The sequence below is a fragment of the Capsicum annuum genome, chromosome 6 (assembly GCF_002878395.1).
Source record: "Capsicum annuum cultivar UCD-10X-F1 chromosome 6, UCD10Xv1.1, whole genome shotgun sequence".
In the NCBI taxonomy this organism is placed as follows: domain Eukaryota; kingdom Viridiplantae; phylum Streptophyta; class Magnoliopsida; order Solanales; family Solanaceae; genus Capsicum; species Capsicum annuum.
In genome coordinates, this window is record NC_061116.1 from 225,727,124 (window position 1) to 225,755,067 (window position 27,944).

Sequence of the window (27,944 nt, forward strand, 5' to 3'; positions counted from 1 at the left end):
CTTCATGACCCATTTACAATCTTCGTTACGACAAATCAGTACACAGCTGCATCAGAATATAAAAACTTAGTCATTGTATGAAATAAAAGTATTAAACTTGAAAATATAAACAAAAAATATTTATTCCAACAACTGCCCCAGTTATATTATACATATATCTGAATGTATAATCTACATTATACATACGTTTTTAAATTTATAAAAATAATTCATAAAACACATTAAATTTCAGAAAGTTTGTATTCATATTATAAGTACATATCTGCATCACCAAATAAAAACTTAATAAATGTATAAAACAGAAATATTAAAAATTAAAATAGCAATAACAAAAAATAAATACTTTCACTGCTTCGGTTATATTGTACATATCCCTGAATGTATAATTAAAATTATACATTTGAATATTTAACTTAACAAACCAGTAATAATACACAGACGACTTTACAATCTCTTAAACCAATGTATCATACATTTCTTTGACTGGCACGATTTAATTATACATTACCAAAGACATATAATATCACATTATACATTCGTAAATTAACATTAAACATCAACAGTTCACAAAACTACACAACATAAACTTCTTAAAAAAAATAAAAATTACATATGTTATAAGATCAGTACATACAATTGATAGTCTTATATCATACCTTTTTTTGTCGGATCGTTTCGCTTTTGTGTTGAATCTATTCGCTATTGCGTGTCTTGCCATTACTGAAACAAGAGTTTCCTTATCCTTGTATATCTGACTCACCATTATTTCAGTGTTCTTGCAATCAATAATGAAGTTTTTTACTTCCATTTCAGGCACATATAGAGCTTACTGATTATCCGTTTCAACAACTGTTAACACAACCGAATCATATTCACTACCCTCGATACACATTACAACACCGGTTGCTTTATCAAACTCTATTTCATCATTGGCTTGGTCGCAAGTTGAAATACAAAGCGGAAAATTAATCAAACCTACAAGTTGTTTCTTTAACTCAACGTAAACCCTCACTCCATTGTCGTTTCTTATTACAATTAGAGAAGAGTTTCCTTCAACCACATATTTCACTTCAATTTTTTTACGCACTTCGTCTATATCCAACTCCATGGCGATCCTAGAAACCAATTTTAAGAAAGTAATACTTTTTGAAACAATTATTGTGTCACCTTTGTATGACTTAAAACTAGTTTCTGACTCCCAAATTCCAGAATGCCGCAACAATATTGGGATATTCATGTTGCTTTTTGAATTATTTAACAACGTATGTAGAGGAATTTTGTTGTTTTTTCGAATTTTTTAGAAGAAATTTCTTGCAGTAATAGAGCTTTTTTGCCTTCCAGATCTTGAATCAAATATTAAAGAAAAAAAATTGACTTCGTAGATTTTTTATTTTTTTTTGAAATTCAAATTTCAGTTACTAGTTTTATCCATAAATGAGTTAATGTTAGCTAATTATTGCCGTTAATTAAGGAACATTAATATAACTACTGATTTCAATTACCTTAAATTTAGGATTAACTGTTTCATTATACATTTGACCAATGTATAATATTAGTTCGAATGTATGGGTATATTTGCCAAAATTCGGGAGAGAGAAATTAAAAGGGGATTTTGTGTAATTACTTTCTTAAGATAGGGGATTTATGTGGTTTACACTATATTTATACAGAACTTCTACGGCGAGCACACGCAAAAGCAATGAAATCCTAGACAGTCAGGTGAAATTTGAGTTGTCTATTTCAATGATTCAATAATATGCTTAATATAGTTTTACAAAGTGGAGTATAGTGGAGTATGAGAATGGTAGAGTATATGTAGATCTTATCATTATCAGAGGTAGAGAGTTGTTTTCATCAACAATCACCAACAGAAAATAAAGTAAAACTCACATAAATTCTAACAAGTTTATCCCTAATTAGTCTCTATTCCTAGCTTTGGCTAAATTACAAATAATCTCTCATTTTGCAATTTTCGAATATATAATTGACATCTGGATATATAATTTTGAAGTTGAGATACATAATTTTGAATTATTACTCCATTTTTGCTAGGATACATAATAGGCATCCGGATACATAATTTTGAAGTTGGAAAACATAGTTTTGATTATTGAGATACATCCATTTTCTGAACTATTTAGTCGAGATACATAATACATTAACTAGACCAAAAGGAGATATATAATTAAAATTATATATTCGAAAATTTATAGGTTTATGGATGTATATGGTTGTTCTTTTAAAAAAGGGATTTAGGTAATTAATAAAAAATGTGAGAATTTTATGTGATTTCGTAAATCTAAATTGTAGTGTTATGTAATTTTTTAGAAAAAAAAAATCCAAACAAGCTTGAACAACAAGTAATTAAAGCGCCAGAAAGAGAAAATAATAATAAAAGTGACAGATAGTAACAAAATAGCTACAATAACATAGTACGAGAATCGAGATAGAACAAAATAATGATTAGTAACATAAATCAAGGGACAAGAAACTACGATGGACAACAAGACATTACTATGTAACTATGTTCCTACTGATTTTCTACCATGATTTCTGTCTTCCACATTCCCCTATTCAAGACCATACCCTTTTGGAAGTAATTCCACTTTTTTTCACTTTTTAAATTAATTTGTTCTCTCTCCCTATTAATACATAACATAATCGATATATACATAGCATTCTGTGTATATGCTGGGATCTTTGTAATATATTTAGGGAGTTGAAATTTTTTTGTAATATTAAAAATATAAGTTATGTATTTGTGTAATTTTTAGGATAATCAATCCCTCACCACCTTCATATTGAAGCATCATTATATTTCCTTTTCACAAGCTCAAATCCTGTTCACCTTTGCATCTTATCCTTATCAAAACCACTCCCCTCTATAACCTAATTTACAAAACAAAAAAAGCTTCTCTTCATTCTAAGATTATTGAAAAACTTACATTTCTTCTTAAACTTTGTCTCCAATTTAACTATTAAATTAATTAAAGCACAAGGAATATTCTTTTTCAACTTCAAATTATACTCTTTTTGAACTTCAATATGTGGATAAGTTCTTGTTTGCCCGAGCCCAGTCCGAGCCCAAAGCTTCAAGCCCAAGTCAAATTTCATGAGAAGACTTGTTCTTCCGGTCCAAATCGCGTGGTCGAATGAAATGTCAAATACCAAATACATCCCCATTTTTCTTAAGAATTTCAATCAGTACCTGTTCACACAATGGCAGACACTGGTAATTTGACGAACCATTAGAGGATAAAGCTGTCATAAAATAACCCACCATGGATAACGTTGAAAATAACAAGTTAGCATAAGGGCTTTTACGTAAACTTACTTTAAAGAGGACCACTCCTTTTCCCCACCACCAAGCATCTTTTGCAATTTTTTAATTATCTCTTTTGATATTTGTTTTTAAATTTCTCTTGTTTATCTAAAAAAAATACTTTAATATAAATGAATATATTTTAATTACTTTATATATTTCCAAAATATATTTTTGGTTTCTTCTACAACGCTTCTTCATATTGATGATTTTGCTGTTACATTATCGATCGGTACATTTTTCTTCTCTCTAGAATTCTTCATTTCTCTCGATAGTTCTCTCTCTAGATGTTTGTAGTTTCACTGTTTCTCCAGCATTAAGCGGTGAGTTCATTTTTTTTTTTTGAAGTTCTGTGTGTTTTTTATAATTATATCTTGCTTATTATAATTTTTTCTAGTAGCTGGAGAATGTACTTCTGCTGTTTTGATCAGAAAATCATGAATAAATTCAATTGCATTAAGCTGTGAGCTCAATTTTTTATTTCAATCTCTGTGTGTTTCGGTGCGCTCTTTTTTTTTTTTTTTTTTTTTTTTTTTCAATTTCTGTGTGTTTTCTATTTTATCGTGCTTGTTATCCCTTTTTTTTTTTCTAGTAGTTTTGATCAGAAAATCATGAATAGATTCAACTGCATTAAGCTGTAAGTTCGTTTTTTTTTCAATTTCTGAGTGTTTTCCATTTTATCATGCTTATTATACATTTTTTTTTTAGCTGTTTTGATCAGAAAATCATGAATAAATTCAATTGCATTAAGCTGTGACTTTCTTTTTTCTTTTGAATTTTGTGTGTTTTCTATTATATCGTGCTTATTATATGTTTTTTTCTGGTGGACAGAGATTCTACTTCTGTTGTTTTGATCAGAAAATCATGAATAAATTCAATTGAATTTAAAGTTTGATTTTTGTTCCAATTCCTGTGCGTATTCTATTCTATACGTTTTTCTAGTGGCTTGAGAATCTATTTCTGCTGTTTTGATCAAAAAATCATGAATAAATTCAATTGCATTAAGTAACGAGTTCAATTTTTTTCCCTATTTCTGTATGTTTCCTGCTATATCGTGCTTATTATTATGCGTTTTTTTCTAGTGGCCTGAGAATCTACTTCTGTTTTTTATATTATCTGCAATCAGCATTATAATCTGAAGTGACTTGATTTTTTTCTGTATTGATTTGGATTGGTACTAGAAGAGTTACTGGAAAATCTGCATCCTTTTTCGTTCAAAATTGCTGTCTAATTTATCTACTACTATAAACATCCAGCTCTTCATGTATTTCTTAATAGTTGTTTTATTACATGTTTTTCACGTGGACTTTTTAGTTTTGATCAACGACAACAACAACAACAACAACAGACCCAGTATATTCCCACAAAGAATTTGATCACCGAATTGATGTGTATTTGATTTACCATATCATATGATTTGTGCTTTGGTGGATTGGTTTTAATTTGTAGCGCTCCGAAACTTCTTTTTGTTGACAGTCGGATTCTGGATCCGCCTCTGTTCGTGGATATAAAGCTATTCGAATAGGTTAAATAATAAAGCAAAGGGTGATTTCTCTTCAACTTAATAGCTGCATGCATATGCTATTAGCTATTTTTGTAGTATCCTTTATATCTCGTCATGTCTTTCCTCTCTCTCTTTGGTTGTTTTGACACATAACTCGGTGGTCTTTCCGCTTTTTATGTTTTTCCGTTTATATTTCCAATCCAGATTCTTGAATCCTGTAAAGCACCGAAGGGGTAGCATGCAGTATTCATGTTCTACATTTGTCTCTGACTTTTCTGGTATTGCTTGACAGATAAAACATAACTGAAGCTCATGGAAGAGAGACATGTTTATGATTTGGTATTTTGCCGGCTTGTCTGACCTCTTACTTTATCCAAGATATAGCAAGTATTCGACAGAAATCAGTGTCTGCCTTTTAGATGAGAACTACTGATTGCAGCTCGTGAAGGCTGCGTTTAAGCATGTTGATAGTCTGTCAGTTGATTTTCAGTTTCTTTTGTAATGAGAGGTGGATTTTTTACCATTTGCCGTATCGTATGTTGCAAATAGAAAGTGATATATGTCAACAACCACGTGAAGATCACTGTTTTTACGGTGTAAAAACCTCTATCAGGAGGTTAGAGGTCCATTGAGAAAGTGTTGGTTCGACAGTCATTGTAATCTAAAAATGGAAAGGTAATTCATGTTCATACCCTATTTGGATATTAAGAGGTGGTTTCCTTCTGATTATCCAAATATTTTGTGATTTCTTATATGGGACATTATAATTCCAGATATAGAATATTGAAGGAGCTTGGAGATGGAACTTGTGGTAATGTATATAAGGCCATTAATACAGAAACATCTGAAATTGTAAGTAATTGTCTTTGTTTATGAATTTGTTGTGTTTTATTTATCTACACATTTTTTTCAGATTTTCTCAATTATTAGTTGATAACAAGGAGACGTTCCAGAATCGGGTTTACAAAATCTAAAAACCTTGAGTAGGAAGCTTGCATCTGGCAGCACCAGAAAAGATTTTGATCTGTGCGTGTTTGAATAGTTGCACGTCTAAATTAATAATGCCGTATATTTGTATCTTATAAGTATTAGAGCTTAACGTGGTAATGCTTGGCTTTTCTCCTTTAGTTATGGGATGTTGCAAGATGATATCAAATGTTTTTTTCCTATGACCTATGGTGCTGGTTCTTTAAAAGAGAACCTACAATATCTTGAGTTGAAGTACTCAAAAGCTGGAATAATTTTCTCATCTTTTCGTTGAATTCTAACAACTTCAAATACAACATTGGTGGATTAACAACCCACCAAATAACTAGGAAATAGCTTACTACTACTACTGAACGGAGAAAGTGGAGGAGTGACCTCCTTATTGCTAATAACTGCTACAAAGAAAGATGAAAACATAATTAATAGATAAGCTGACCTTACTGCTATAATGAAATAGGAAAACATTAAATAATAGATAAGCCGAAGTAACTATCTCTGATTTCTTTAATTTTCCATGGGTAAAACGTTGTTAGACTAAATGGATGCTAAAATTACTATCCTCCTTCAAGTCACGTTTGTCCTCAAGCGCCAAGTGTGGAAAACATTAGTATTTCCCTTTTTTCCAGCAAACTCTTCCTCATCATCAATGCAAGTAATTCAAAATAATTTATTGCACTGTTGACCTCGAGTGAATGGTTCGTTGCAGTTGAAACGGAGTCCTATAAGCTGTCTTTCATCCATTTCAGATCTGGTCAACTTCTTCAAAAATCTGACGGGTTGTTGGGGTGAGAAATCTGAGGTCTTTGATCTACATGCATCTAACAATTGTGAACGAAGGGGTAGTTCCTTGCGTTCATAACATTGGAAAATACTCATCGCCGTAGCCAAATCGGGAGGATTATGCAACTCTACCTCAATCGCTATATAATCAGCAAGACCACTAATGTAAAGTTCAATTTCTACCCTTGTGTAATGGTACCAGCCCATGAAATCAATTGTCATACTTTTTAGTAATATGCCACATATATAATTTGGCATAACTTGACCAATTCTCCCAGCTTTTGACTTCTAGTCAGTGGTCCAAACGAAGGTTGCATTGACGTTTGAACTCATCCAAGAGCAATGAGGGATATGTTTCTCTAGTTGAAGAAACTAGAGTTGTGCAAATTTTTTCCAAATGAAAAGAAGCAAGTCCAATTTTTCTTCTTCAGGCGTTTGTCTGGTGTTGAAAGAAATGCTCACACCGTTCAGCCATCCCAAGGGTCCTCATGATTGCGAAATTGTGGAAATTCAACTTTGTATATTTATAAATCATGGAATTCCCACTAGTTTTAAAACCTGGAGCCACAACTTTACCTTTCCAACCTCAATTATGACTGCCATTTTCGGTTGCTTCAACATCCACCTTTGAATTTGCTATAAGTACTTCGTGAGTGCATCCAAGCAAGCATATATGGCTTGATGTCTTGTTAAATTGGTTGCACATTCTTCTTTGAACAAAGTCCACAATTGTGCCAATTGTTGCTGGATTAGATCTCCCATAACTCTGGCATCACGGCACTGACGCCAAGTTGTTACGGTCCCCTGATATGGATCTAGTTATGAGACGCTGCAAGATAAATCAGATGTTTTCTTTCTACGACCTATGGTGTTGGTTCGTTAAGAGTGAACATGCTGTCTCTTGAGTTAAATACTAAAGACTGGAATAAATTTCTCCTTATCTTTCCATTGAATTCGTATAACTTTAAATACAATATTGGTGGATTAAACTCCTCACTATGTGGGAATATACTAGGTATGTTGTTGTTGTTGTTGTTGGTGGTGGTGGTGGTGGATTAAACACCTACGTATTAACAAGGAAATAACTTCCTACTACTACTACTGACATGAGAAAGTGGAGAAATAATTGCTACAAAGAAATAGGATAACATAGTTAATAGATAAGTTGTCCTTATGCTAATATAATTGGTACAGAGAAATATGAATCCGTAATTAATAGATAAGCTTTTTTTTTTTTTTTTTTTTTTTAAATTTCTTTAAATTTTCCATGCGTAAAGCATTGGCAGACTAAAGGGGTGTCTTTTGATAGTTGACTGGGGTCGTGTTGGGATTGTCCCATACATAACTATTTGTGAGAGCCATGTCAAATTTCCATGCCACATATAGTTGAGACGTCAGATTAGTTTTTAATCATGCCTATGCTATGCTATTTCAAGAAATGAAGAATAATAAAATTTGACCTTGTCGCTCTCTTCTTTGTCCCCTTTGGAGTGATTTAAGCTTGTGTTGATTGTTTCTCTGTGCTCAGACATCTCACACATCTCACAGGATGTTGATTTCTCCTTGAGATTGTAATTTATATATTTGTTTCGTGTATTGCAGGTTGCAGTAAAGAAAATGAAGAGGAAGTTCTATTTTTGGGAAGAATGCATTAACCTACGTGAAATAAAGGTGTGTGAGTTTCTTCCTAGTTGGTCTCACATTTGATGATCTGAACTTAAACTTATTTATTCAGAAAAAATACTGTGTTAGAAAAGAGTTTCTTGTACATATCATACTTGGTGCAAGCTAAGCTTTTCAATATTCCTCTGTGCAGTCCCTCCGTAAATTGAATCATCCTAACATCATCAAACTAAAGGAAATTGTCAGGGAGAACAATGAGCTTTTCTTCATACTCGAGTACATGGTACCAGTTTAAGACTTTTGGCTAGATTTCTTTGTGTTGCATCTCAATCGTTGTCTGTGCTGTAGAATTTTTCGTGCAGTTAACATAATATACATTTATGTAACTTTGGAAGTAGTGGTTTTAGTTTCAGAATATTGCAATACTATGTCAAGGTGACCTCTAAATTATCTCCTTTTAAATTGTCTAGGAATGTAACTTGTACCAACTTATGAAAGAACGGCAAAGACCTTTCCTAGAGGAAGAGATTCGAGGATTGATGTCTCAGGTGTTGCAAGGACTAGCCCATATGCATAAAAATGGTTACTTTCACCGGGATTTGAAACCTGGTATTGAAATGTCATGTGGTCTATTTACCATCTTTATTTCTGGCGGTGTGAAACTAAAGTTACTTGATCTGCCTCAGAGAATTTACTGGTGACGAATGACGTGATTAAAATTGCTGACTTTGGGTTGGCCAGAGAGGTGTCTTCATTACCTCCTTTCACTGATTATGTTTCAACTCGTTGGTGAGTTCTCTTCTCTAGTTTAGTGCATCCTTTTGTCTCCAAGTGCTTGTTAAATTTTTGCTTCTGATGAAAGTTCTAATGTCTTTAAAAGGTACCGAGCACCAGAAGTTTTGTTGCAATCTTCATCATACACACCTGCTATCGGTATGCACTGTTAACATGTTCTTATAATTTCAGAAGCTTCTTGTGTGACACACTGGATCATTTTTCATTTGACATCAATAAGTTTCAGTAGGTTTTGGAAGCTAGCATTTGATAAGAATTACCTAGTCCTGAAATTTTGTTCTCGAATACGGCTGTTGCAGCTAGTTTTCTACTCGTATTAATAATAAACTTGTAGATTTAAGTACATAGTTGAGCAGCGTGTTTTGTGTTTGTTGATATTTTACCGTGTATAAACAATCTTTCTTTAAATGTTTTCTGTTAATTTTGATAGTAAGCACATGGTGTGACCTGCCAGGGTTCTTTGAAGGTAGTATAAGCTTCAATCGGTTCTATGAAGGTTGTATAAAAGAAAATAGGAGAGTGCCAAGAAGAATTGCCTTGGACCAAGTTCTTCAAAGGCTTGACTTCAAAATTGCTGCCGTGATTCGATTGTAAAACTGGACTATGTGACATTTACTGATGTTCTCCCAGTAGAAACTTAGAATTTCCTTGGGTTTTGTGCATGTTTGTTTTGCATGATAATAGATATATGTGAAAAAGAACTTGGGCTAGTTTTTTAGTACATTTTTGCTAGTGATTTGGCTTCTTTTCAATTCTTGAAGTGAGCATATGTTTATTTGACTACTTCACATGCTTGGGTTTGTCAGGAAAGTTCCTTTGCATTTTTTGGATTTCTTTATTTTGGAATTTTAGCGGTTCTTCACAGGTTCAAGCCGTGGAAATAGCCTCTAGCAAAGATGTAAGGTAAGGCTATATACAACAGACTCTTGTAGTCCGGTCCTTCTTGACCCTGCGAACAGTGGGAGCTTTAGTGTACTTGGCTGCCCTTTTAGTGGTTGTTCTATGATCTATCCAAAAAAGCTCATCTCGTTGAACTGCTATTGTTTAGAAGTTCCCAAATTGTCTCAACTTTGACAGCCTTGCATTAGAAATTGTTCAATGTGTGGAAAGAACTCTTGGATAAAATTTCATGTTTGTTTATGTTGGTTAAGTAATCTTTTTCTTGACTCATGAGAATAAGGTCTCTGAATGGTAGAGATAACTATTGTTATATATATATTTGCTTCTTTTGGCTAGTACTTTTTTATTTCATAATCCTGTATATATCCTCTTTCTCTTTATTATCAGCTGCTTTAACATACTTGCGACTGTACACAGATATGTGGGCAGTTGGTGCGGTTCTTGCTGAACTTTTCACTCTTTGCCCAATTTTCCCTGGTGAAAGGTGATTTGATATCCCATTTTGTCTTGCATTAAAAAGATGTCCTAGCTTCTTTGGGCTTGGAGCCTAGACTCCTTTGACCTCAAATGTAACTGACAATTGAGTGTTGTAGTTAGTTCCAAGAGTCTGTGGTGCAAATTGTCCAAATTCTATGGGAAATTGATACTTGATTCATATCATTTGGAGAACTATTTTGTTTGAAAGTAATCTTCCTTTTCCTTTGGCCAGTGAAATTGATCAGTTGTATAAGATATGCTGTGTTCTTGGGCCGCCAGATTGGACTAGCTTCACAGAACCGAGAAGTGCTTCTCGTTTATTTGATATAAGTTGTTTTGATGTAAGTCCAGCCTGAACTTCTTGTTAGTCTGCTCTAATTTCTTTTGGCCTTTATTGCAGACATGTGAATGATCACCATATTCAGCTCCTTTTTTTTTTTTTTTCCCTTTTTGGTTTCTGATAGATTACACCAGCCAACCTGTCTGATGTCATTCCAAATTCTAGCTTGGAAGCTATTGATTTGATCAAGGTATTCCTTATAGTTGCTTCTTTACATTGCTGGCATATTTTATGCATAAATACGAAATGGTATTACCTGATCTACCTCCCTTCATGACATAGCAACTCTGCTCATGGGACCCATTGAGGAGACCAACTGCTGACCAATGCTTACAGCACCCCTTTTTTCATGTAAGCTAATTTATGTTATTTGTCGTTTGCTATAAATTTTTATTGTTATTGGCATCCTACTATGGAGATTTGAATTACATGCTACTTGCTAATGAATAGGTTGATATGTGGATTCCTCGTCCTCTAGGGGATCCACTGCAGATGAATTTAAGCAATGTTGGTAAGAACTCGTAAAATACTATTAGCATCTGCCACTGGCCGCTTTTAGTTCATGAAGCTATCTGTTGTGCAGGAACTGAGCCTAATCTTGAGTTGAACCTGTGGAATTTCGGGACAGAAAAAGATGACTGCTATCTTGGTTTGACTTTGGCTGTGAACCCAAGTCCCTCTTGTCTGGGTATGAGCTTTTAAGATTTTTATTATTTCCATACATCATCCTTACATATAAATGCTTGCAATGCTCAACTGCAATGGCTCAATTTGTTGCAACAATTGCTTTTGTTCATGTATATCCTGGCTTTTGTAATAACTGACATTTTTGTTGTTGTGTCTTCCTCTATCTTGTTTCTTAGAGGCAATATTCACACTGCTGTGTCCGAAATATATATTCTTGATATGGTGTTAATTCAAGTTTAAGCACGTCTCAAATTTCCCAAGGAAACATTTTCTAAAGACAGCATCATGCCTAGCACTTAAATCTTACATATAAAATATCCTTGAAGCAAAAAACTGTTTGTTATCATTATTTTAAGAGCATGAGGATTGAAGTCCTTTCTAGTATATGTCTTGCTTTAATTTATGTTTTTGTTTTATTGTTGTACATCTCTTTTTCAGTTGCAGCTTCCTGAAACAATTTACCTTATCCTCATTATGTAGATTTATTTCCTGCAAAGATGGCAAGTAAGAGTCAAGGTACAGGAACGGTAAGTGTCTCAATTTTCCTTTTATTTTTTTATGTTTGGGCCACTGTTTTCAGGGATTTCTTTCATAAGACTCCCGATTTTGATAAATTCTTCTAAAAGTTTTTAATCACATCGGCAGGATATGTTGTTCTGCCCTGGTTTTCAAGATCACTCACAACAATCAGGTAGCTCATATGCTTTTCCTTCTAGTGTGATATCTTGTTGTATTAACCATTTCTGCAATTGGGGTGGGTGGTTCTACAATTGCCTTGTATTAAGACTCTTGAAGGAAATGCTGCAAGGTTTGTCAGGCATATTATGGTTCTTTCTGTGTATTTAATGTAGTCGGTTGAAAATCTTCACCTTCAAAACTATTACTTAGAGATGTCATGTCTGTGTTGTTGCTTCTTTTCAGTTTTCTGGTCATTGTTTCCAACTGATCACCAACAAATTTCTGCTCCAGTGGACTCCACATTGTCATTATCATTCAGGTTCGCATCCATTATCAAATTTCCTTTATGTTAATGACGTTACGAAATAACGGAAGAAACAAAGAAACAGATTGCAAGACTTATGTATTATGTGTGTTTGTATCTCTAAAATGAAAGTAATTATGTGCCTTACATAGGCAATTCTACCTACGCTACAACCAATTAGAATTGGTCAATTTTGCACAACTACAATTCAATTTTGTACATTGTTGAAAACTACAATTCAATTTTGTACAATATTGAAAAAGGGTGGAAGACATCCACTTATTTCTTAACATTCCCCCTTGGATGTCTAACACAAAATAAAAAGAAACTCTAATAATTTATATCTTGTAATATTCATTTTATTTTTCAATTGCCTCGTTAAAAACCTTATCAAGGAAAACCCAATGGGACAAAACCTTGACTAAGGAAAAAAGAGTGCAGTGTGTATTTACTCCCCTGATTAAAACATCACTTAACATCTTGAAGGTGTTGCATCCCAATCTTGTATATCATCTTCTCTAATGTTGAGGTCGGCAATCCTTTGGTGAATAAATCTGCTAAATTGTCACTTGAACGAACCTGTCGCACGTCGATATCACCATTCTTTTGGAGTTCATATGTGTAGAAAGGTTTTGGCGAAATGTGCTTCGTTCTATTTCCCTTTATGAATCCACCCTTTAATTGCGGTCTGCATGCTGCATTATTTTCATATAAAATCGTGGGTACTTTGTTGCATTTCAGACCACATTTTTCTCGAATGAGATGTATCATGAATCTCAACTACACACATTCTTGGCTTGCCTCATGAATCGCTATCATCTCCGCATGGTTCGATGAAGTGGCCACAATAGACTGCTTTGTAGATCTCCAAGATATGACAGTACCCCACATATGAATGCATAACCTGTTTAAGATCGAGCTTTGTGTGGATCAGATAAATACCCTGCATCAGCATAACCAACAAGATTGGGACTGCAATCTTTAGCATAAAATATGCCCATATCGGTAGTCCCTTTTAGATACCGCAATATGTGTTTGATTCCATTCCAGTGCCTCCTAGTAGGAGCGGAACTATATCTTGCTAACAAATTAACAGAAAAGGTTATATCAGGCGTAGTAGAGTTAGCAAGATACATTAGTGCACCGATTGCACTAAGATACGGTACTTTAGGATCAAGAATTTCCTCGTTCTTTTCTTGAGGTCGGAATTGATCCTTAGTCACATTGCGTGATCGAACGACTATTGGAGTACTTAATGGGTGTGCTCCATCCATATAAAATTTTTCAAAACCTTTTCTGTATAGGTAGATTGATGGACAAAGATACCGTTTGTCATATGCTCAATTTGCAAACCAAGACATAATCTTGTTCTTCCAAGATTTTTCATCTCAAATTCCTTCTTTAAATAATCAATTGCCTTTTGAAGCTCTATTGGAGTTCCAATAAGGTTTATGTCATCAACATAAACAGCAAGCACAACAAACTCCGATGTTTTCTTTATAAAAACACATGGGCAAATTTCATTATTTGTATAACCTTCTTTAGATAAGTACTTACTAAAACGGTTATACCACATGCGTCCAGATTGCTTCAAACCATATAATGATCTCTGTAATTTAATTGAATACATTTCTCGAGATGCCTCATGCATTTTATATCCTTCAGGAATTTTCATGTATATCTCATTATTAAGTTATCCATAAAGATAGGCTGTAACCACATCCACAACAACAACAACAAACTCAGTGTATTCCCACATAGTGAGGTCTGGGGAGGGTAAGAGGTACGCAGTCTATATCTCTACCTCTAAAGTAGTAGAAAGGCTGTTTTCGATAGACCCCCGGCTCGAGATGTAACCACATCCATCAAATGCATATTTCAAGCCTTTCATGAACAGTGAAACTAATGAGATTACACAATGTTATTCCATCCATAACTGGTGAGCATGCCTCTTCATAATCGACACCAGGTCTTTGTGAAAATCTTTGTGCAACAAGGTGTGCCTTATATCTTTGTATTTCATTTTTGTCATTTCTTTTACGCACAAATACCCATTTATAGCCAACAGGGTTAATACCATTTGGTGTTTGAACAATAGGTCCAAAAACTTCACGTTTGACAAGTGAATTCAACTCAGATTGAATTGCTTCTTGCCATTTTGGCCAGTCATTTCTTTGTTGACATTTTGTGACTGACTGAGGTTTGAGATCCTCACTATCTTGCATGATTTTTGTTGCAACATTATATGCAAAGACATAGTCCACCACTATTTTCTATCGATTCAAATTAGTTTTACCATCACTTGTATTTATGGATAATTCCTTATTTTCTTGAGGTTCAGGCTCATTGATTCCGTCAGGGGTATCAGAATTGTTCAAGTTTTGAACTTCCATATAAGATTCTTTCGTAGTATCATCTTGACTATTTATTTTTCTTTTTCTAGGATTTCGATCCTTAGGACCCAATGGTTTACTATGCTTCAGTCGTGCTTTGGACTCATTGGTCACGACACTAGTAGATGGTCTTACATGGACCTTAATTCGTATTGGAACATTCACTGCAGGAATGTATGATTTTGTAATTCTTTTTAAATCTGTAAATGCGTTCGGCATTTGATTTGCAATTTTTTGTAAGTGAATAATCTTTTGTACTTTTTGCTAAAAAATAGAAGCACGCGGATCAAGATGAGTTCTTCTCCTCCTAATTTTGGAAAAACAGTCTCATCAAACCGACAATCTGCAAATCGAGCAGTAAACATATCTTCAGTTAATGGTTCTAGGTAGCGAATAATCGAAGGTGATTCAAACCCAACATATATTCCTAACCTTCTTTGGGGGCCATCTTAGTGCGTTGTGGTGGTGCCATAGGCGTACACAGCACATTCAAAATTTTCAAATGAGACACATTAGGCTCTTGACCCAAAACCAGTTGTAACAGAGAAAATTTATGATAATTTATCGGTTTGAAACGAACAAGTGTCGCAACATGCAAAATAGCATTTCCCAAAACAGAGGTGAGCAACTTAGTTTTCATAAGCAATGGTCTTGCTATCAATTGCAAACGTTTAATTAATGATTCGGCAAGGCTATTTTGAGTGTGAACATGAGCTGCAGGATGTTCAATTTTTATCCCAATTGATAAGCAATAATCATTAAATGCTTGGGATGAAAATTCCGCAACATTATCAAGACGAATAGACTTGATCTGATTCTCGGAAAACTGTGCCCACAATCGTATTATTTGTGCCAATAATTTTGCAAATGCCAAGTTGTGAGATGACAATAGGCACACATGAGACCATCTGGAAGAAGCATCTATTAAGACCATAAAATATCGAAACGACCCACTAGGTGAGTGAATAGGTTCACTAATATCCCCTTGTATACGTTCTAAGAACGTAGGGGACTCAATCTCAATCTTAGTTGGTGATGGCCTTACAATTAACTTGCCTTTGATAACAGACAATACAAGAAAATTCATTATTTGAAAGAACCTTCATGTTTTTTAATGGATGCCCATTTGAATTTTTTATAATTCATCTCATCATTATGGATCCAAACTGATCATGCCAAAGTTCAAAAATATTAGAATTAGTAAACTTTTGATTTACTATAAAATGTGCCTCAATCGCACTAATTTTTGTCTAATATAAGTAGGGGTGGCAATTTCAGCCCATATTTGTGAAAAAAGTTCATTTAACCCATATTTAGTGAATTGGATCACTCATATTTCAAATGGGTAAATATGAACTTCAGCTCATTTTAAAAGCTTATACAAATATGGACAAAATGGGTAAAATATGGGTACCCATTTAAACACAGAGATACCCACCTATGCTTAAAGTTTCAGTTTTTTTTCTTTTCTAGTTTCTTTTCTTCTTTGTTTCTTTCTTTTTTTCTTTAATTTACTTTTTCTTTTTCATTTCTTTTACTCATTCCTTATAATTTCTTTTTTTTCTTTCTCATTTTTTCATCTATTTTTCTATTTTTTTATTTTTATTTCTTTTTTCTTTGTATTCTCTTTTTTTTTGCTTTCCCCTTTCTCATTCTTATTTCATCATTCGTATTCGCTTGAAACCTACATGGGTTAATAAATATAATCTTCTAATTATCCCATTTAGCCTATATAATTCATAACATTTCTTATCAATTAAATATAATCCATAGTCTCACTCCTTTATTATTATTTTTTTCTATCTTTTATTTCTCTCTTTTTTTTTGTTTTTTTTTTCTTTTTTCCTTTAATTTACTTTTTTTTCTTTTTCATTTTTTCCACTTATTTTTTATTCGTTTCTTACATTTTTTTTCTTTCTTCTTTTTCATCATTTTTTTCCTTTTCAATTTTATTTCTTTGCATTCTCTTTTTTTTTTTTTGTATTTTCGTTTCCCCCTTTTTCATTCTTGATTCGTCATTTTTCTTATTTTTTATATTCTTTTCCTCATTCTTTTTTTTGTCATTGCATTTTATATTTTTTTACTTGAAATTTATTTGTATCATACTATATATTTCAAATAAATTTATTATTTGTATTTGAATAGTTTACTTGTCAATATGTGCAATTTATCATTTTTATTTATATACAAATAAGTATATGAATTAAAATCAATGTGGTGCATTGGATGAGGCTGCTCCACGATCCTGGTTATGGAGAAAACTCCGTTGGGAGTCCTGTCACCTTAATGGGCCCTGCAACGTCTGATCCGGATTAGTCGGGGCTCCAATGTAGGCATCGGACACCGGATGAAAAATAAAAAAAAAATATATGAATTAATTATATTTTCTTGAGACTAAAATATATATGACTGATATGGGTGGCAAAATGGATAAATTATATGGTTATCCCCCCGTTTTATCCATGTTAAATGAGTTGGGTATCCAACCCATTTAATAGTGGGTCAAATATGGGTCAATCCATTTTATCCATTCTAAAATATGAATAATCCATGGGTATCCATCAATTATACTCTCCTTAAAGTATGACATGTGTGAAGATGTAGCAATGTCTAAATTATACTTATTAAGGGTGTGTTTGGAATGAAGAAAAAAAATTCAAAAATATTTTTTTAGAAAAACATAGAAAATATTTTTTGTTTTTTCAATTTTTATTTTCATAACTTTTTTTTTTAAAATTGAACTTCTTTTTTTTAAAAAATTAAAGTATGACATGTGTGAAGATGTAGCAATGTCTAAAGTATACTTATTAAGGGTGTGTTTGGAATGAAGAAAATATTTTTCAAAAAAATAGAAAATATTTTCCATTTTAAAATTTTTTATTTTCATAACTTTTTTTTTTAAAAAATTGAACTTTTTTTTTTAAAAAATTGATTTTTTCATTTAAATTATTTGAACCACCCTTTTTCTTTTTTTTTTTTTTTTTTTTTTTTTATTTGATTTTTTTCTATTTTTATTTTTTTTGTTTCTTTCTTTCGTTTTTTTTTCTCTCTTCTATCTCTAGCTTCTATTCCTCTTTATTCTTTTATTTTTTTGTATTTTTTTCTTTCTTCTTTTTTCTTTTCTAATTTTTTTGTACTTTTGAAAAATATTACTACGTCGAGCACAAAAATAACCACAATCGCTTATTGTATTTTTATGTGCACCATCATTTATATTTTTATATTCATTGATACAATTGGGTTTGTATTTTATAGTTTGCACTTGTATGTGTATTTTTATTTTATAGTTCACGCTATTATTTATATTTTTATATTTATTGATATAATTGTATTTGTATTTTTATTTTATAATTCATGCTATCATTTATATTTTTTTATTTTTATTGATATAATTGTATCAAATATGATACATGTTTATACAACTTGAACTATACAAATACAAATGGTACTTGTTTATATACAAATACAACTGGTAAATTTGACATACAAATACTAACGATACATTTGTATAAATGTTGCGTGCATATTTGTATATTTTAGACTCAAACAAATACACTAAATTCATACACTTGTCTGTGTACAAATACAAATAATAAGTTATAAATATTTACATTTAAACTATTCAAATACAAATAATAAATTTATTTGAAGTATATAGTATGATACAAATAAATATAAAATACAACAACAAAAAAATGACAAAAAAAGAATAAATGAACAGAGCAAAATGAAAAATAAAATACAAAAAAAGGGAAAAATGACAAAAATAATGTTACTAAATGAAGAAAATAAAGAAAAAACAAAGAAAGCAAAAAAATGGAAAAGAAAAAAATGAGAACGAAAATGAAAAAAAAAAGAGGAAAAAAAAGGAAAAGAAAGAAAGAGAAGAAAAAATAGCTGGAAAAGAAAAAAAAAAGAGTAAGTTGAGGGAGAAATAAAAGAGAGAGGTTATGGAGTGTATTTAATTAGCAAGAGCGCCTATGGATTGTAATTAATCAAAACTTAGGCTAAATTAAATTATTAAAAATTTATGTTTGCTAAGTCATGTAGTTTTTCTTGTAATATAAGAGTACTTTTGTCTTTACATAATAAGAAGGAACGAATAATATGGATATTCATATTATTCATTGGGTTTATCCATTTTATCCATAATCAAATATGGATTGGGTTGGATATTTTATCCATTTTCACATGACCCACTTTTAACCCGTCCATATCCGACTCAGCCCGCCCGTTTGCCACCCCCTAATGGCTGAGGATCCACATAGCTCTCGAATTATAAATGTTGGACGAATATAAATCAATATGCGCTTATGGTATTTTCGTTATCATAAAAAAAGGGAAACCAAAAATAGAAAAAAAATAAAAAAGTAGAAAAAGAGATAGAAGTTAGAGATAGAAGAGAGAAAAAAGCGTAAAGAAAGAATTGAAGAAAAAAATACAAAAAAAATCAAAAAGCAAAAATAATGAAAAATGAGAAAAGGAAAAAGATAAAAGATGATAGTGAAAACAAATATACTGAGTGGTTACGATATTTTAGTCATCATCCATAATTTGTACTCAACTTAACCATGTTCTTCGAAAATAAAAAAAATATAAAACATAAAATACAACCAAGAAAATGGTCTATTACCCCCCAAACCTTTAGTCGAAATCTCAACTACATCTTAACCTTTAAAGGTAATCTATTACCTCCTAAACTTATTTTTACCGAATTTATTACCCCCAGTTGCTGACCTGTCACTGGACGTGACTACACCTGCCCATGGGCGCGTCAGTTGACCCCATTTCACTTTAAATTCTTTTTTTTCTGATTGCCATGTCATTATTTTTAATAATATAATAAATATTTTAATTATTACTTTTTCTTAATGAATTTTAATTGCCACGTCATGTCTTCTTCTCTTTTTCAAAACAAAAATTCAAGAACTCATTAATGGAGTTCCTCATCTTCCTCATTAATGGATTTCTCCGAAACTAAGAAATTCTTTTTGCTCTGAAACCAAAACCAAGAAACACTTGAACTAAGGAAACAATAAGATTTCTCCGATTAATGAATTCTTGAAATGAAGAAGTTGGGGAACTCCGATTCAAAAAACTTGAAAAAATTCAAGAACTTCGATTTCCTCTCTTTTTGCTCAAAATCGCCATTAATGGCGAGCTTAAAGCTTCGAATTTCCATAATGCCATATATAATTTCCAACATAACCCACGTATAATTTTCAACCCATTTCTCAGATTTTCTCTATTTTTGCTCAAGATCTGCCATTAATGACGAGTTCAAAGCTTTGAATTTCCACAATGGGGAAGAATTCGCCATTAATAGCGATCTTGAGCAAAAAGAGATGAAATTGGGTTGAAGAACTTCATTAATCCGCCATTCAAGAACTTCATTAATCCGCCATTTTTTTCCTCAAGAATTTTATTTTTGACTCAAGAAGATGAAATTTGTTGAAGAAGAAAAGGGAGCAAAATGAAAAATGGGGAAGAAAAAAGGAAATAATAAAGTTAAATAATTAATTTTTTTAGAGTAAAAATAAAAATAAAAAATGATGTGGCAATGACGTGGCATGACATAGCAGCGCGTGCATCACACCACATTTCAATTGACTGGTTGTCAATTTTCGGGAGAGTAATAATTTTTTTTTGAAATAGTTTAGGGGATAATAATTCTACTTTAAAATAGTTTAGGAGGTAATAGGTCACTTTTAAAGGTTGAGTGTGTAGTTGGAATTTGAGGTAAAGGTTCGGGGGCTTTTGACCATTTTCTCAAATACAACCAAAAAAGAAAAAAATGAGAAAGAAGTAAAAACAAAAAAATAAAAAATAGAAAAAAAGGAGACTAAAAGGAAAAGGAAAAAAAAGAAAAAAGAAAGAGAAACAAAGGGTAGAGATAGAAGAGAGAAAAAAAAATGACAAAAAAATGAAAAATAAAAGAAAGAAAACTAGAGGCTACATATAGAAGAAAGACAAAGAAAAAACTAAAAAAAAAATTAGAAAAAAAGTCAAGTTGATATAATAAAGAAGTTTTAAGTTTTTGACTTAGGAGTCAAAGTGGGTTGAAACTATTTTTACCCAATTCATATTTGAACAAATCCATATTTACCCATATTTATATGGGCGGATTGCAATCCAAACCATTTTTGCTCGATCCATTTTTAACCTGTCCAAATCCAATCCAATCCGTCCGTTTGCCACCCCTAAATATAAGCAATAAGATAAAGCAGGGAACTTCTCTATAACACGTCTGCCCAGAGACATTCTTGGTAATACCAAGATATTCATGATTCAACTCATCCATTGTCTTATATGATAACCGTTTTCATGGATATCTTTAAAACTCAACAAGTTTCTCCGAGACTTAGGAGAAAACATAGTATTATTTATGATGAGTTTAGTTTCCTTAGGTAAAATTATAATGGCTCTTCCGAGCCTTCAATCAAATTAGTACTACTAGAAATTGTCGAACATTTTTTTTGCCCATATTTAAATGAGAAAAAGATTTCTCATTTTTAAATATTGTGTTGTAGCAAAATCAATTAAGCAAATATCTTCATAATTGCACAACTTTGAAAATTGTCCATATCTTCAAATAAAATGACACACAAAACAAATATATATTAAATATTAATAATGAATAAACTGCAAAGTCAACACAAAGTAGTATAATAAATTTGAGCAATCAAATGAATGGTGTTCATTTTCATGGTAAGTATTGATAGAAAATCATAAGTACTAAATTTTTTTTTTCACGCACTTGTTGAGAAAACGATATCAATAATAATAATTAGTCCATGTCAAAGAAAACTTATAAATAATTTGTTAAATGTTTCTCTATTGACATAACTCGGTGAACTATATTTTATAATATTCAAAAAGATGAAAGAATTAAGACCATAATTAAAATTGTTGTTATTATTTTTTTTTTTCCGTAAGCAGACAGTACATTGCAATATTAAAATGTGATTGGAACAAACCGAAAATAAATTACTAATAAACTTATGATAATATGACTAAAATGAATGTAAAAATAGAACAACTACTTTAACATTTATTCATTACACTACTATTATACTCAGGATGGCCGAATTATACTCATGAACATACTTATAGTCTTGAAATCTCAGATGCATCCAATCATATTGTGCTTTTGGATGTATGATCATTTTTAGGTGGTCATATCTTTCTTTTAGATTATTCCACAAAACAAGTGGATCCTTGACAGTAAGATATTTAATTTTTAAAATTTCATCAATATGATGACGCAAAAATATCAAGGTCTTAGCACGATCTTGATTTGATGCTTTATTTTCTTTTTTAATGATGTCTCCAAGACCCATAGCATATAAATGAATTTCAGCATCCAATACCCATGAAAGGGAGTTCTTGCCCGAACTTTGAAGGGCAACGAATTCAAGTTTCGTAAGATTAGACATATTAAAAGAAAAAGAAAAATAATACCTTAGCCTTCAAATTTTGAAATGGTTAGAGTTTCGTGCTGATAACGTGTTATAAAATAAAATGACATAAGAAACAAAGAAACAGATTGCAAGACTTATGTATTATATATATTTGTATCTCCAAAATGAAAGTAATTATGTGTCTTATATAAGCAATTCTACCTACACTACAACCAATTAGAATTGGTCAATTTTGAGTATATTACAAGATATGAATTATTAGAGTTTTTTTTTTATTTTGTGTTAGACATCCAAGAGGGAGTGTTAAGAAATAAGTGGATGTTTTCCACCTTTTAATTGCGCTATGCATGCTGCATTATAGCTTCATATAAAATCGTGGGTACTTTGTTGCATTTCAAATCACATTTTTCTTGAATGAGATGTATCATGGATCTCAACCACACACATTCTCAGCTTGCCTTATGAATAGCTATTATCTCCGCATGGTTTGATGAAGTGACCACTATAGACTACTTTGTAGATCTCCAAGATAGTACCCCCACATATGAATACATAACCTATTTGAGATCGAGCTTTGTGTGGATCAGATAATTACCCTGCATCAGCATAACCAACAAGATCGGGACTGCAACCTTTAGCATAAAATAAGCCTATATCGATAGTCCCTTTTAGATACCGCAATATGTGTTTGATTCCATTCCAGTGCCTCCTAGTAGGAGCGGAACTATACCTTGCTAACAAATTAACAGAAAAGGCTATATCAGGCCTCGTGGAGTTAGTAAGATACATTGGTGCACCGATTGCACTAAGATACGGTACTTCAGGACCAAGAATTTCCTCATTCTTTTCTTGAGGTCGGAATGGATCCTCAGTCACATTGAGTAATCGAACGACCATTGGAGTACTTAATGGGTGTGCTCCATCCAATCTTTGAACTCTAAAAGAATGGTGATATCGACGTGCAATAGGTCCGTTCAAGTGACAATTTAGCAAATTTATTCACCAAAGGATTGCCGACCTCAACATTTGAGAAGATGATATACAAGATTGGGCGACACCTTCAAGTTGTTAAGTGATGTTTTAATCAGGGGAGTAAATACACACTGCACTCTTTTTTCCTTAGTCAAGGTTTTGTCCCATTGGATTTTTCTTGATAAGATTTTTAATGAGGCAGTTGAAAAATAAAGTGTATATTACAAGATATGAATTATTAGAGTTTCTTTTTATTTTGTGTTGGACATCCAAGGAGTGGTGTTAAGAAATAAGTGGATGTCTTCACCCTTTTTCAATATTGTACAAAATTGAATTGTAGTTTTTAACAATTTACAAAATTGAATTGTAGTTGTACAAGATTGACCAATTCTAATTGGTTGTAGTGTAGGTAGAATTGCCTATATAAGGCACATAATTACTTTCATTTTAGAGATACAAATATACATAATACATAAGTTTTGCAATTTTTTTCTTTGTTTCTTCCATTATTTCATAACACGTTATCAGCACGAAGCTCTAACCATTTCAAAATTTAAAGGCTAACCTTTTTCTTTTAATATGTCTAATCTTATGAAACTTGAATTCGTTGCCCTTCAAAGTTCGCGCAAGAACTACCTTTCGTGGGTATTGGATGCTGAAATTCATTTAGATGTTATGGGTCTTGGAGATACCATTAAAAAAGAAAATAAAGCATCAAATCAAGACATGTTAAGGACATGATATTTTTGTGTCATCATATTGACGAAATTTTAAAAATTGAATATCTTATTGTTAAAGATCCACTTGTTTTGTGGAATAATTTAAAAGGAAGATATGACCACCTAAAAATGGTCATACATCCAAAAGCACGATATGATTGGATGCGTCTGAGATTTCAAGACTATAAGTTTGTTCATGAGTATAATTCGGCCATGTTCAGAATTTTTTCTCAGTTGAAATTATGTGGAGAAACTATTAATGACGATGATATGATGGAAAAGACACTCAATTTTTCATGCCTCGAATGTGCTCTTGCAGCAACAATATCGAGAGAAAGGTTGCAAGAAATATTCTGAACTAAGTTCTCACCTCCTTGTGGCTGAACAAAATAATGATTTGTTAATGAAAAATCGTGAGCTTCGCCCTACTGGATCTACACCATTTCCTGAATAGAATGAGGTGTATGCCCACCATGCTAGGTGTGGCAAGGGTCGCGGATCTGGTCGTGGACGTGACTATGGTCAAGAAAGAAATCATGTTCCTAGTGGTAGTCACTCATCAAATAAATGGTTCCGCCAAAATGAACAAGGAAATAGTGACAAATGTGAAGCAGGTAAAACATGTGTTTGTTTTCAATGTGATGCAAAAGGACACTATGCACGTGACTATCGTACTCCCAAACATTTGGTTGAGCTTTATCAAGGATCACTAAAGAAAAAGGAAAAAATCCTGAAGTTAATTTTGTTTCGAAAAATCATGTTGACATTGCTCACTTAGATATAGCAGATTTCTTCGAGCATCCTGAGGGAAAGATAGATCACCTGATTGGTGATGGTTCTGTGGCTATGGAAGATTGAACAAATTTTAATATTTGTTAGTAATAGTAGTGTAATGAATAAAGGTTAAAGTAATTGTTCTATTTTTACTTTTATTTAAGTCATATTATCATAAGTTTATTAGTAATTTATTTTTTATTTTTTCCTATCACATTTTAATATTGCAATGTACTGTCTGCTTACGAAAAAAAATAATAATAATAACAATTTTAATTATGATCTTAATTCTTACATCTTTTTGGATATTATAAAATATAGTTCACCGAGTTATGTTAATAGAGAAACATTTAACAAATTACTTATAAGTTTTTTTTGACATGGACTAATTATTATTATTGATATCGTTTTCTCAACAAGTGTGTGAAAAAGAAATTTTAGTACTTATGACTTTCTATTAATACTTACCATGAAAATGAAACCACTCATTTGATTTTATATTACTTAGTGTTGATTTTGTAGTTTATTCATTATTAATATTTAATATATATTTGTTTTGTGTGTGTCATTTTACTTGAAGATATGGACAATTTTCAAAGAAAGTTGTGCAATCATGAAGACATTTGCTTAATTGATTTTGCTACAACACACAATATTTAAAAATGAAAATATTTTTCTCATTTAAATATTGCAAAATAAATGTTACTACAATTTCTGGTAGTACTAATTTGATTGAAGACTTCGGAAGAACCATTATAATTTTGCCTAAGAAACTAAACTCATCATAAATAATGTTATGTTTTCTCAAGTCTCGAAGAAACTTGTTGAGTTTTAAAGATATCCGTAAAAATGGTTATTATATAAGACAATGGATGAATTGAATCATGAATATCTTGGTATTACCAAGAATGTCTCTGGGCAGACATGTGTTATAGAGAAGTTTCTTGCTTTATCTTCTGGCTTGTATTAGACAAAAATTAGTGTGATGGAGGCACATTCTATAGTAAACCAAAAGTTTACTAATTCCAATATTTTTGAACTTTGGCACGATTGGTTGGGACATCCTGGATCCATAATGTTGAGACGAATTATAGAAAAATCAAATGGGCATCCATTAAAGAACATGTTAGTTCTTTCAAATAATGAATTTTAGGTTTTTGAGTAATGTATTCTCATGTGGAGAACAGAAATGGAATCATCCTGCTACCCAGTTTCCTTAACAAATATTTGTTCCCCGACTTTCATTGCACTCATGCATCAGTCTACTGTCATTACTCGTATTAGAGATTGAACGCAGCTTAGTCTTTTCCCCCTGCTAAGCAGGTAGCGTCAGTATCTCAACTTGGATATCAGAAACAAGGAATTCAAGTGCTGACATCTTTTATTTTTTGTTTTTGCATGGAGAACTATTAATTGAAGCTGCTTGTAGGGCGACATCTTATGTTTATTATAGTGTAGGCAATGTCTTGTGTACTTGATCAGTATGACAGCATGAAACTAAAGTTTTCCCTTTATTTTGGTCTGCAGCACAATTCCACATTCAACCATTGGAGCTCCACAATCAGCTGGCTTTGGCATGACATCTTTGCAGGCTAACTTCTTGGAGCGCCCCTTTCTGGCTATGTCATCATCCTTTCAGCAGGGACGTTGCCTTTGAGCCAGTGATTCAACTCTCTAGTTCGACTAAATAAGCAATTATAGTTGTATTTAGCTGTAATCTGTAAATGTAGTTGACAGCACAATTAAAATCTATTTACTAGGATTTTTTTCATTGTCAGAAGATTTTCTTCTAAAGATGTTGAGAGTGACCTACGCCCCTTTTATGCGGTATAGTTGGCGTCCTTGTGGGAACATCCTATAGAAGATGACTGAAAGATACTGTTGTAATTATTGAAACCATCATAAACTGGGAGAAGGCAATACTAAAGTTGTTCATGTTTTTGTTCGAATGTAAGACTCCCAATGGAAGCATGTTTATCATAATGGTTTCTGTAAAATTGTTGGCATGATCTCTAGAATATAAAGGCTACCATGTGACCAGGAGGTCACGGGTTTAAGCCTTGGAAACAGCCTTTGCAAGGTAAGACAGTGTACGATACACCTTTGTGGTGGGGTTCTTCCCCGGACACTGAGCATAACGGTATTTTTAATGCACGGGCTGCCCTTTTTTTTTTGTTGTTGTTGTTGGCATGATCTCTGGTCCTCCTATTGGCGAAGAAGGCAGATTCCGTACTTCAAAATTACAAGTTCAAATTTCATACCTCTTTCATCTGTGTTATTTCAACAAGGCATTCCCTGATTTAGAATCCGTGTACAAATTATTTACATCCATTTGGCTGGATTGATGATACATTTTATGTATCTTGCTGAAGAATCGATTCTTATTTGCCAATCACATCGAGTTTTTGTGGTTTCTATTCGTTTTGATCTATTTCTAGAGTCTAATATAACTTAATTTTACAAGGTCGGGTCTAATGGGGACCCAAAGCGGTGGAACAAATAAAATTTGCTATAAAAGCCGGCTAACGGGGGTATTCCACTATCCTCGGCGACGATATCGTTATCGGAGATGAGCTTGAGTGTTATCACGAGTTAATTCCACCACTGACCACGTGCTCTAATCCTCTGAGTTATAGGCCCCACCCTGTCTCCACAAAATCTATTCCCAACGATATAGTCATAAAAATGCACGTTTTAGTGGGAAAAAGATTATTTGCCCCAGGTGTAGCTCGAAAGAAGAAAGAGTAGAAACGAATACGCACACCATGCTTCTACCTAAGAGGTAGATAAGTTGTTTACGATAGACTGTAGCTCAAGAAAAATAAATTTAAAGCTATCCAGCAAAAGAAGCAATCGAAGTACAACTAATAAAAAAACAACACATAATAATGTAACATAAATTACAACAAAATAATCGTATGATAATTATTGATTTGCTTGTTTTTCCCCACAACTACTAAAATTGTTTTAGAGCACACCTTTAAGAACTATTTTGAACCTATCCCAAGTAGGGATGTGTAAAAATCAATTCAATCGATAATTCAAATCGATAAAAGTGTTATTGATTTATTGATATCGGTTAATAATAGGTTTTTTAATGATTTTGTAAATTTTTTTTATTGGGCTATCGATTTGGTTTTCGATTTTAAGATTTTAGTAATGATTAACCAACAACCCAATAAAATTATATTTTTATTTATAATTATATAATCATGATTTTAGATTTTAAATACATACCTGATTATCTTTTGTATTTCATAATTATTGT

General features: G+C 32.3%; 1 protein-coding gene across 5 annotated transcripts; it reads left to right on the forward strand.

Annotated features, from left to right (window-relative positions):
• The first annotated feature begins 3,396 nt into the window (after window positions 1-3,396).
• Window positions 3,397-26,625, forward strand: LOC107875357 (serine/threonine-protein kinase MHK). Of its 5 annotated transcripts, none has more exons than XM_016722050.2 (18): window positions 3,397-3,645; window positions 5,119-5,501; window positions 5,600-5,678; window positions 8,196-8,264; window positions 8,410-8,499; window positions 8,687-8,825; window positions 8,903-9,005; window positions 9,097-9,149; window positions 10,329-10,395; window positions 10,621-10,729; window positions 10,853-10,918; window positions 11,011-11,079; window positions 11,179-11,239; window positions 11,312-11,416; window positions 11,896-11,942; window positions 12,061-12,106; window positions 12,337-12,412; window positions 26,204-26,625. In XM_016722050.2, the coding sequence occupies exons 2-18, from the start codon at window positions 5,494-5,496 to the stop codon at window positions 26,331-26,333; spliced, it is 1,317 nt and encodes a 438-aa protein (XP_016577536.1). In that variant the 5' UTR covers window positions 3,397-3,645; window positions 5,119-5,493; the 3' UTR covers window positions 26,334-26,625. The 5 variants fall into 5 exon arrangements, with proteins under 5 accessions (XP_016577536.1, XP_016577538.1, XP_047270167.1 ...); XM_016722052.2 differs by having other exon boundaries at window positions 3,397-3,554; XM_047414211.1 differs by lacking the exon at window positions 26,204-26,625 and adding an exon at window positions 14,841-15,572.
• Window positions 26,626-27,944: the final 1,319 nt, after the last annotated feature.